The sequence below is a fragment of the Mustela lutreola genome, chromosome 4 (genome assembly GCF_030435805.1).
Source record: "Mustela lutreola isolate mMusLut2 chromosome 4, mMusLut2.pri, whole genome shotgun sequence".
NCBI classification, from domain to species: domain Eukaryota; kingdom Metazoa; phylum Chordata; class Mammalia; order Carnivora; family Mustelidae; genus Mustela; species Mustela lutreola.
This window is the reverse complement of record NC_081293.1, coordinates 189,910,928-189,923,310: the sequence shown is the minus strand read 5'-3', so window position 1 is coordinate 189,923,310 and position 12,383 is coordinate 189,910,928. Positions and strand designations below refer to the sequence as shown.

The following is a 12,383-nucleotide window of genomic DNA, read 5'->3' as shown; positions in this document are numbered from 1 at the left end:
AAATTATCTGTTTGCAGATGACCTCTAAAGATTCCACACAACAAACCACTGGAACAAATTTAGGAAAGTTGCAGGATACAAAAATCAACACAAAAAAAATCCATTATTTTTATACACTCACAATGAACAAGCCAATAAAGGAAATTGGGAAAATAATCCCATTTACAATAGCACCAAAATATAAAATATTTTGGAATAAACTTAACCCAAGAAGGTGAAGGACTTGTACACTACAAACTATAAATCTGCTGAAAAAATGTAGAGACACCAATAAATGCATGCTTGTGGACTGGAAGACTTAATATCACAAAAATGTCCATATGACCCCAAATGAGCCATGGATTTAACACAATCCCTATCGAAATCTGTGGCATGTTTTGCAGAAATAGAAAAAAAAAACTCCTAAATTCATATGGAACACAAGGGACCCCAATTAGCCAAAATAATCTTGAAAAGGAACCAAGTTGGAGGCCTCATACTTCCTAATATCCAAAACATATTACAAAGCTTAAAAGCTGGTGGTGTTGGCACGAACATACAGACCAAAAGAACAGAGAACAAGTGAGTAAATAAACAAATACTTTACATTTATGATCAACTGATGTTAGACAAGGACACCAAAACAACGGAATGGGGAAAGGGCCAAAATGGATTAAAGACCTAAATATAAGACCTAAAACTATAAAACCCCCAGAAGAAAACACAGGGGGAAAGCTTCGTAACATTGGATTTGGCAGTGATTTCTTAGGACACCAAAAATAAAGGCAACAAAAATAGAAATAGACAAATAGGATTACATCAAACTTAAAAGCTTCTGGGCATCAAAGGACACCATCAATAGAGTGAAAAGGCAACCTATGGAACAGGAGAAAAATACCTGCAAATCATGTATCTCATAATGGGCTGAAGAAGCTCTACAGTTTAACAACAACAACAACAAACCAGGGAAAGTGATTTTTAAAGATAGGCAAAGGATTGAACAGACATTTCTCCAAAGATAAACAAATGGTGTCTGAACATTTGAAAAGATGCACAGTATTACTAATCATTAGGGAAATGCAAATCAAAATCAGAAGATGCTGTACTGTGCCCAATAAGATGGCCACTATCAAAACAAAAACAAAATAACAAGTGTTGGGAAGGATGTGGAGAAACTGGAAGCCCTCTGCAGTTGGTGGGATTGTAAAATGGTGCAGCCACTATGGAAAAGCATAGGGCTTCCTCAAAAAATGAGAATCACCCTATGACCCAGCAATCTCACTTCAGACTATTATACCCAAAAGAACTGACAACAAGATCTGGGAGACATAACTGAACACCCAAATTCACTGTAGCGGCATTACTCACAACAGCCAAGAGATGGAAGCAACCCAAACGTTCATTAACAATGAATGGATAGAGAAAATGTGATTATATCCATGCATAGAACAAAATAGGATCCAGCCTTTAAAAAGAAGGAAATCCTGCCATGGGCTGCAATGTTAATGAACCTTAAGAACATCATAAGTAAAATAAGCCTGTCACCGAAAACAAACACTATATGATGCCATTTATCCGAGGTACCTGTGACAGTAAAACTGAAAGAAACAGAAGGTGGAATGGTGCTTGCCAGGGGCTGGGGGTGGGGAGAGGAAATGCAGAGTTGTGTTTAATAGGTAGAGAGTTTCAGTTTTGTAAGATGAAAAAATTCTAGAGCTCTGTTGCACAATAATGTGCGTCTACTCAACACTACTGACTGCACACTTAAAAACGGCCAAGGTGACAAATCATGTGCTTTCTACTACAATTTTAAAACAAAAAGACCACATAGTACTACAAAATACAAGAGAAAAGTTTGAGAAAAGGAAAAGCAACAGAGCAATAGGGCTTGCATCCTAAACACACCCTTGATTGTCAAGGGTGGAAACAGAGCAAAATGAGGCCTTTTGAGCAAAATGAGACTCCAAAGGCATTTTGGCTCTAGCAGTTTCAGAGCTAAGTAATTACTAGGGTATCTACAAGACATCCTGGACAGGGTACATGGATACTGCCTCAATTCTTCACCTAGCAGCAGAAACGGCAGCGATCCTCAGGAATCATTTCCTGCTCGCACGAGCTGTGGCACAGCCTGGGGACTTCTGCAAAAGTCATCCTAGTGCCCATGTGGCAGGACGTGTAAGGACTCAAGGATGGTTAGAAAAGGGAGAAAAGGCACACATTATGTTTCATTTTCCATTTGTCGAAACATTTCCTCCACCTATTTTTTTTTTAATGTATTACAAATTTTAAGCTTCTCAAGTCTGTTCTTTACATGCTAGCTAATGGAATTCAAGCACTGAGCCTTGAGAATACTTAGGGGGGAGGGGGGATCTGTTCCCTTTAATCTACAGCTGCCAAAAATCTCGATACCATGGTGCATCCTAAGATTATCTCTGACCTATGCAAAGGTGAACTAAGACAGTTTACAGAAGTATCAGTATGAATCTCCTTTCCACTGTGGAGACTTCTTTACAAAAGCTGTTTTCTGTTTAACAAAGCAGTCATTTAAGACACCTAGATGGATTACAGAGTGCTGTTAAATACTTGAGATGTCACCTTTAATCCCCAAAAGATGAAAATTTAATTGGCTCTCATAATTATTTATATAATTTTACACAAAAACTTTCTTTAAATCTTATTACCATGTTAAACCAGAAGGGAGATCTGGCACATTCTTCTCCCTTCATACCTAGAGGCTAATAAAACCCATGGCTGTTGAATTCCTTATTCAAACAAAAGATGTGAAAGTCTTTGTCTCATTTCTATTAACCCAGGCTAATGGGATAAATGTTGGAAAAGCCACAGGGGCTGGAGCAAGCGGATTCAGTCAGGGTCTAACAGCACCCGTGGTAACAGATCAAGACAGTAGTAAGAAACTGAAAGAATAAAATCACAAGGAGACACAGGGGGTCAATCCCTGTCTACCAAGAGTCTGGGAGGGAACTTCTCAATCTCCTCAGCTTCCGATCTCACTACTATATATCTACTGTCGTCCAGTATTAAAGACACCGCACCGCTGTAGTTACAGTTTTCCTGAACTGGTTATAAGAAGCCCGTGTCTTTATGGCTTTAACACTTAATTTTCTTTTACACCACAATGTGCTACAGAGACAAGATTTTGACCGTAGGCCCTTTTGGGTGGTTTTGTCGTTGGAGGTGAAGGTGGGGTGGGGCTGTCACTTACCAGTGCTTTCCATATAGCCAATGGCCTCCCCATGTCAGCAGGCAGATCCCAGCTGTCGTTTTCTTCCAATGATTTCTAAGTGTTTTAAAGAACACGGTCATCTTCTCCTAAGGATATGCTAGATTAACAGAGGCAGAAAAAGAAAAAGTAAGTACCCCAGCTCACTGTGTAGAGGCCCCCTACCTGCCTTCCATGCACCTGTCCTATCTTCCTTCCCTCACTCCTACTCCTCCTTACCCCTTCTCCGGTCTCTTCCCATCTGCTCCCTTCCAGGCTCATCAACTCCATCTTCTCACTGCCCACCTGTCTTTCTTCTTTCTCTCCTCACTTGTTTCCACCTAAACGCACTGCTTCCCTCTCTGCTCACCGGAACCTCACGTATTCAAAGCAAGCAGAGACGTACAGAGAAGCGAATTCCAGGCTTCCCGCTTTTCCTGTCTCCCTGCAGTCACTCTACCACTGTTAAAGAGTATTTGTCTGTTACATATAAAGGACTCTGAAGGGCTCATTCAAAATAAAGGAAAACACTAGCCCCTCAAAAGGAAAATAAGCAGAGAACATGCACAGAAAATTCACAGGGCAAGTGCAAATGGCTGTGTGAAAACGCTCACCTTCTAGTTAACTGAAAACATGCGAATGACAAAGGATTAGTACCAGTCACCTCTAAAACTAAGAAATGGTTACATGGTCATATTCACTGATGACAAAATAAACTCACTCACGTACTCCTGTTAAGCAAGTAAATTCACACAACTTTACTAAAAAACCAAGCGACAATATAGATCCTTACTCTGTTTTGCTTTTTCACAGCACTTATCATTTGATGATGCTTATTTGCTAATTTGTTTATGAGCTCATCGCACTGAAATGTCAACTCTGTAAGAATAAGGACCCTGTTCTGGTCACTGCTGTATCCCCAGTGCTTAAAATAAGATACAGCACACAATAGTTATTCAACAGCTAACTGGGTGAATGTCACAGGGTTCAGGACATACTACCCCAATATGTGGCACCTGAGCATATTGAATATTTTAAGCTAAGGGAGTCAGAAAATGACAGATGCGGGAAGGTCATTGTGACCTCCTCACCTGACCTTCTTCCCTGAAACCAGTCATAAAACCCTCATCTGTGAAATACACTCCCTGAACCCGGAAGAAAGGAACACCATCTCTGAAGACAAAGGATGCCAAGAAGAATCCTAACAAACAGGCCTTCCTAAGTGTCCCGCTAACTTTGATTTCCTCATACTCAACCTAACATATTCCTTCACAACTGTCCACCCTTCATCAAACCTAACTTTCTATCCACCAACCATCAGCCTGCTCCTTGGCTATAAACCTCACTTGCCCACTTGTAGGAGGTGAGAGGAGAAACCAAGCCAGGGCTGTACTTGGGCAACTAACTCAATAAAAGTTTTCAATCATTAGATCTGTAGTACAAGTTTGTGTAGAAAGGTGGCGTGTGCTGTTGAGAGAGTGAGTTTGAGATGCCCAGAGGATATCCAAGTGGATATTCAAATGATCAGTGGGAAGTCTGGATCTAGCAGTCTGAAGCTGGGAGAAACGAGGTAGAAGATACAGATTTGGGACTCGTCAAAGTTTGAGTGCAGATAAAAATCACCCAAGGCAAGGGTAGAAAGAGGGGAAAACACCAATGCTGTTAGAGAGCAATCTGAGAGTTGATAAAAGTCTGTTTTCATGCATGATTTTCCACCCGTGATCCAGTGGAACTCCCTTTTGGCCACAAAATAGTGATTCGTGCATAAAAACATGGAAACATGCAGGCAATCTAGTGTAGTGAAATGAGCAGTGGTGCAAGGGTCCTGAGGCCTGAATTCCAGAGTCACTTTATGACAGGGCGAGCCTGGGTAAGTCACTTAGCCTCTACCGACTGGTCTTTCCCTGTTAGTCAAATGAGAACACAGCAGCTGCTCTGATTAACTCAGCAGGCTGTACAAATCACCTCTGATGGGGCTGCGAATGCACAGGACTCCTTAGTAAAAATGAGGATACTACACCTGTCTGATTAAGTCATTTGGCTAAAAAGATCACACCTGAAAGAACGGTGAATGCCCTTTGTAAATTGTTCTGGATTTAAGTTGTCGTGGCAATTGCGCAATATAGAATGCATATTCCTTCTAAAGCACCCAAGAGAATTCGTCTTCCTTAATCTGAGTTAAAGTCTAAATTTTATATGTTCAAAATGAACATCTCTCCTCTGTAAAGCAGGTTGGCCAGGGGGTGGGTTGTTGTTCCCGTTGTTTTGTTTGTTTGTTTGTAACAACGCCCAAATTCTAATTGTACTGGGCCCTCCCTGCCGGGACGGAGGGGATTTTCTCCCTAGACGGCGAACCCCTCCCGGCGAACCCCTCCCGGGTGGGCGCGGTCTAGGCTTCTCTAGGAAACACAACCTAAAAGCACCGGGAATGAATGAAGCCGTCAGACGATCAGAAACGATTCTCCCCGTTTTGCAAATGAGGAAGCCGAAGCCCAAAGGGCAAGAAGAGTAAGGGTCGCACAGGGCAGCGACAGCTCTGGTCCCAGAACCCAGACCCGCTGACCCGCGGAGTGACACCCCGGACCCCGCCATCCCTCGGGGGGGCCCCGGCTCCCACCCTCTCCCCGCCGGCTCCCGCGGCCCGCACGCCCGGCCCCCGGCCGCCGCCGCCGCGCCCCGGGCAGGCTCCCGCAGCTCCGTCCCGCACCCCGGAGCCCTCGGCCCGGCCCGGCCCGGCGCCCGCGACCCGCTCTCCGCTCCCCGCCGCCGCCCCCCGCCACTCACCCGGGCGGCTCCCGCTCAACGCCCTGCCTTCCTGTGCGCTCCCTCAAGCTTCCCCCGCGCCGTGACGGGAAACCGCGCCCGCCGCGCCGGGGTTCCGCTGCGCTTCCCGACGCGCGGGGACGGCGCTGCGTGCGGGGGTCGCCGCCCGGGGGCCGCCGGCGCTCTTCCTCCGCGCGGTGATTCGTCGGTGCGTCCCTTCACCCGGCCGGGGGTCGCTCCGCAGCGTTTTAGCGGGAGCCACCAGGGCAGACACTGCTTTAGGACCGGCTCTAAAGCGGACCGTGGATGAACGGGGCACGTTTCGATCCTAAGGGCGAGACCAACGCACCACGAACGGCGCGATCTGAAGGGAGTGGGTGGGCGAGGCCTACGCTACGTCGGGCGGCCCGGGTTAGCCTTTCCGAGCGGGGCCGCTGGTGGGAAGGAGAGGGAGCGGGGCCTGCAAAGACCTGGGGGAGGGAACAGCCGGGGCGAAAGCTCTAAAGCCGGAGGCAGTTTGGCGGGGGGGGTGGGGGGGGGGGGTGGGCGAAGCCAAGGAGTCCGCCGGGCGGGGACGCGGGGCAGGTGGGCCGGGGCCGCGGTCGCAGGGAGTCCGCCCGTTGTACGGAAGGAGAGGGGCAGGAGTGGGGGCATTAAGCCGGGGCAACGATGGGATCTGGTTTACTTTACATTTCTCCATGGCCACGTGCAGTGAGTAAATCCCGGAGGCGAGAGCTACCGAGAGGCCGGGGCCCGCGCTGACCACCAGGCAGCAGCTCGAATTCCTCCCCCTCCCGCCAGCGCCTGGCCCCTTCCCCTCCCCATTAGTGTTGGGACTAAACCGATCCATGCACGCCTCTTTCTCACCTGCTTCCCTCCGTCAGCCAGCTTTGCCGGGTGTGGAGTGCGGCCCTGGCGAGGCGCTCATGGACCGCACCCCGCACGGTTCCAGCCTCCGGAGAGCTTGAATTCTAAGTTCCCCGTTTGCTACAGAGAGACACGAGTCCTTTCTGTCTTCCACTCCACGTACGCGTTAGGAACCATGAGAACAGCCAGCGAGGTTTTGGCGAAATAATTCATACTCTGCCAGCTTCTCCTCCTCACTGGGCCACACTAGATCGTGGGAACTTGCTATGCCCTCTCTCCCGAGGCTCTGTCAGTGAATGAGGGAAGTGAGAAGATCATCGTGAAGCACATCTTGTAGCTATAAAATGTGATGTTGAAGGTATGGGAGATAGTTGTTTTCGCTTCTCTTCTCCCAACCTCTTAGAACATTTGCTTTAAAATGAGTTGCTGAACGGCGTCCCTGTAAGGCTAGAAAAATCCGGGACTAAGGCGGGAGGGTCCAATGGGCAGACTGAGCTTTAAGGGCTTCAACAAAACAGTGGTTTCCAAAAATGGGAAAAGTTATGCTTGGATGCACATACTATGATCCAATCAGATTTTCCAATCAGAAAATCTAGAAAGAAGTTTTTTTCCTAAAACTTGGGAGAGGAAAACTTGATTTAGAGTTGGAACCATATACTGTTGGAAAGATCAGGCATCACGAGGCAGATGCCCAGAAAGCCTGTGAAGAAGGGTGGCTGGTGTCTGCCACCTGGGAGAAAACCCCTGGAGAGAAGAAGCCCCTCCAAGGAGGCCAAACACAGACATGCATAGCATCGCAGGCCTCAATCAGGAACATCCCTAATTGAAAAGCGCTCCCAGGGCCACACAGGAATATTTGTTAGTTTACGTTCTTTCTTTAATATGAAGCCTTCAATTCACTGTGGCCAGTACAGGGGTGAATGGGGATGGTGATGTCAGCCTGTTGTGTTCCCAGCAGAGAAATCTGGAAACAACTCCCAGGTTTCTGCATGGATTTTGAAACTAGAAAAGATGAGACATCTCTATGGAGTAAAAACCTCAGAACTACCCATGCAAAAGAAGAGGGGAGCAGTGGTGAGGGGCATGATAGGTCTCTGAAAAAGAATTTCTGTTCTCTCCTATACTGCATGTTTGTATAGATAGAAACAGGGGGAGCCTATGACTCAGATATGTCACCAGCAAATGGGAAATATCTACATCAAAATAGGACTAAGTCATAAATTAGTCATAAATTCATCTTCCAGGAGTTAACTGTACCCATTACACATATTTACTGACGTTTTAATGCATTGTTTTAGTATCCCATTTAATTTTGAAGTTATATAACTCATGCTAATAATATTTTCCCTGTAGTAAGGCTACTATTGGCCCCTCAGTGAAGCTAACAATTGTCCCCTCAAATCATTTCCGGAGGGACATTGTCCCCTCATTCCCATCCTATAAGGGATTATAGTGAAAGCCACATCTTAAGCATGTGGTTTGTAAATCTGTAAGGACAGGACACAAATGATGCTGAAACATGGAAATTTCTCAAATGCTCTTCTCAGGCATCATTACCAGCACTGAGTGTTGGACATGGAGATGTAACACCTGTTGTCCCAGCTGCTGGGGGTGGTTTGGGCAGACAGCCTTCAGCTGTCGGCCCCTCCAGGGACAGCTTCCAATGTGGTGAACCATTTTCACCAATGTCACTGCCTTCTGGAGGTGGCCCACATCCAGTGACTGATCTAGGGGAGAATTCAAAAGCTTGGCCACTTGGCCCAAAGCCAAACATCTCTGAGAGCCCCACAGCTCCTCACGGGGTCAGCTGAGGTTGTCTCAGACACAACCCAGCTCAGCTTCTCCCTCTGCCCAAGCCTGTGTCCTTCAACAAAAGAGTTGATGCTGAACACTGTAGTAGAGAGAATAATGACCCCCCCCCAAGATGTCCTTAACCCCTGGAATCTACTAATACTTTGCAGGGGTAATTAAGTTAAGGTTCTTGAGATGGGAAAATTATCCTGGAGTATTCGGGTGGGTCCAATGTAATCACAAGGTCCTTTTAAGAAGGAGACCTGAAATCAGAGTGGTGGGCAGTAAATGTGAAAATGGTAAATAATTGATAGGTTTTTGGATAATATTTCAGAAATCTGGGTGAAGGGTATACTGCCAAGGAGTGGCATCAGTTTAAGATATGCATAGTAATCCCTCCTCCAGTGCCAGTGATTGGATTAAAAATTGAACATGTAGCTCCATTTAGACCAAAGGGTCTTAAGGACGAGTCTGCTGAGAGATCTCAGGAAAGGTTTCATTCTCCTTAAAAGGGAGGAATTCAAGGAAGAGATGCTGATGAGCCTTACAAACGTTATGGTCATTATGCTCAGTGAAATATGCCAGTCACAAAAGAACACATACTATATGATTCTAATTCCACGAAACATCCAGAATTTGCAAATACATAGAGCTGGAGAGTGGAGTAGAGGCTACCCAGGGCTGGGCTTGGGGGTGGTTGGGGAGAAATGGAAAATGATTGCTAATGGATCTGAGATTTCTTTTTGGGATGCAATGTGCGATGGTTGGCTGTGGTGACGGCTGCAGGACTCTAGGAGTACAGTAAGGGGACAATCACATGGTACGGGATGACTTTCTTCCTCAGACAAGATCATATGGGTGCATAATACCTAAAATTGCTGAGGTGGAGAAGCTGAAGGGACTCCATCTTAGAAAGGCTCTGTCTAGGGGCACCTGAGTAGTTCCATTGGTTAAGCATCCAACGCTTTACTTTGGCTCAGGTCACGATCTCAAGAGTTGTGAGATTGAACCCAGCATGGGGCTCCGTGCTAGGCGTGGAGCCCGCTTGAGATTGTCTCACTCCCTCTCCCTCTGCTCCTCCCCCAGCTGGCGCACACTCTCTCTCCCTCTCTACAAAAACAAAAGAAGTGCGCCTGGGTGGCTCAGTCATTAAGTGTCTGCCTTCCACTCAGGTCATGTTCCCAGGGTCCTGGGATGGAGCCCCACATCGGGCTCCCTGCTCAGCAGGAAGCCTGCTTCTCCCTCCCCTACTCCCCCTGCTTGTGTTCCTTCTGTGTCAAATAAATAAATAAATATCTAAAAAAAGAAAAGAAAGTCTCCATCTCTGCTGTTTTTCTGCTAAGAAAACTCGTGTTCTATATTTGCTTCTGAGCAAGCCAAAGAAGTGGTGTTCCCACTTCAAGGAGGAAACAAGAAAGTTAACCATTCTCTAGTTCTGCTCTAGGCCCCAAACACCTGATAACACCTAAGAAGAGCCAGTTCCTGCCTACGTTCCAGGACATTAGCCTCAGACAAACCTCACTGATGCTGGCATCAGTACCCCTACCATTGGTAATTTATAACACCTGTCATCCACCTGTCCCCTGCCTTTGATCAGACCCTACCCTGGATTCCTACGGGAATGTGTACCCTAGACCCCTTTGCAGTATAAACCTCTAATCCCAAGCGATGACAAGACTCATTCTCCTTTGCTTTCTGAGTCTCCCAGTCACTCTGTCTATCCTTTGCCTGTCACTCACACTCTTCAGTAAACTCAATTTTCACTTTCTCCAGCTTGCGTTTGAATTCTACCCTGCGTGAGGCCAAGGACCATCTTGACTAGTCCTGCAGGACCCTCCTTGGGGTGCTCAGACCCAGCCTGACCATGTCACTGCCACAACTCGTGCTCAGCCATGACGGGAACCAGTTTGGGTCAATGCCAACTCACAGAAGATGGGAGGCAAAGAGAGAAAGAACCTGGGTCCCCAGTGACGTCATTGAGCCACATGGTTGTACTGTTTCTAGAGCTTGCTCAAACTCTGGACATCCTATTACAGGAAATAATTCCTTTATTATTATTATATTCCTTTATATAATATATAATATTATTATTACATTCCTTTATATATTATATCCTTCATATAATATATATTCCTTTATATAATATATAAAATTTATTATATTCCTTTATATATTACTATATTCCTTTGTGTAATATATATTATTACATTCCTTTATATAATATATAATATTATCCTTTATATAATATATAATAATATTATTATTATATTCCTTTAACTATGCATAAGTCAGTTAAGAGTCAGGGTTTTCTGTTTCTTGATGCCAAGAGCACTGAACTGATGAACTGTAAGCCTAAGGCTATGGGTGGGTAGAAGACATAGTAGGGACAGTATTTTTTAAAAGATGGTAGGTTTTTATGAGGCATATAGGTGAAAGTAAATGGCAGATACATATCAATGGTATGCCTTACCTTTTACTGTTCCTAATATCACTCTCCAGCCATTCCCCTGGACCCGTGCCGTGTTTGTTGTTGATAGATTCACTAACATGAAAAGAGTTCAAGATTCAGAAAAACTGATATAATGCTCGTCCCTACATATAATAGCCTTATATGTAGCATCTCAGAAGAAATCTGCCTGCGGGAATAGGTACTCCCCAGCCAGAACTTCTATCATAGAAAATTATGTATGGATTCTTTTAACATTCATTTCTGGTTTGTTTACTTATTTTATGCCTACAGACTCCTCTTCAGACTACTCTGTTTCCCTTAGGAAAAAGTACAAAATGGTGTTCTTGTGGTATTTATGCTTAAAATCTCTTCCTTGTTATGACCTTTAGTATCCACTGCAGTTACTACAACCAGATTGGAGACATGTAAATGAGGCCTTTTGAGAAACCAGCAGGTTCCTAGGAGAGAGAATATCTTCCCAATGTAACACAGGGTTTTATACGACCCTCTGTAATGCTCATTCTTGCCCATATGGGCCCAGCTTTTTTCTGAATGTGACTTCTCTTATTAACGTGTCTCCTTGTCATTCTTTGCCAACTACTCCTCCTGGCGACATCTGGCACTTTCTAGCTACCTATTTCATTTGATATAGGAGTGAAAAGTGACAAAGGTCTCCAATTCTGTTTTGCAAATCCCGGTCTCCCAAAGTAACTCAGTGCTAAGCATTCCAGAACAAGAAGGGGGTAATTCCATCTCTAATGAATTTTGAGTCAATTTTTTAAGACCTTATTTTTTAGAGCAATTATAAGTTCAAATTGGGAGGAAGGTAGAATAATTTTCTATCTATGCCTCTGCCCTTACCCTTGCTCAACTTCCTACAATATCAACACTTCTCACCAGACTGATACATTTGTTACAACTGACGAACCTATGTTGACCCACCCTAATCTCCCAAAGTCACAGTTTCCTCTACAGTTCACTCTTGCTGCTGTACATCTTATGAGTTCAAAGAAAGTATAGTGACATATTTCCATCATTATAATATTGTACAGAATCATTCCACTGCCCTAAAAATCCTCTGTGCTCTGCCCCTTTAGCTCTCCCCACTACCACCCTGGCAACCACTGATTGTTCCCTATTCCTAGTTTTAATGTCATCTAATTGGAGTCATACATTATGTAGCCTTTTCAGATATGTTTCTTTCACTTTATAATATGCATTTAACATTCTTCCATGTCTTTTCTTGGCTTGATAGCTCATTTCCTTTTAGCATCAAATAATACTCTGTTGTCTGGTTGTACTACAGTTTATTAA

The 12,383-nt window shown here is 45.0% G+C and overlaps 1 protein-coding gene across 5 annotated transcripts in view; it reads right to left on the bottom strand.

Annotated features, from left to right (window-relative positions):
- Positions 1-7,074, bottom strand: part of AGK (acylglycerol kinase) — a 71,761-nt gene extending 64,687 nt beyond the window's left edge. Inside the window, exons 1-2 of one of the 5 annotated variants that reach the window (XM_059172053.1) lie at positions 6,830-7,074; positions 3,203-3,320 (exon numbers count right to left, since the gene is read on the bottom strand). In XM_059172053.1, coding sequence (XP_059028036.1) covers positions 3,203-3,303 — 101 coding nt within the window. In that variant the 5' untranslated portion in view covers positions 3,304-3,320; positions 6,830-7,074. Of the gene's footprint in view, positions 1-3,202; positions 3,321-3,439; positions 3,577-3,605; positions 3,913-5,816; positions 5,839-5,983; positions 6,123-6,829 lie in introns of those variants that run through there. The other 4 variants (XM_059172052.1, XM_059172057.1, XM_059172055.1 and 1 more) reach the window with 4 other exon arrangements.
- Positions 7,075-12,383: the final 5,309 nt, after the last annotated feature.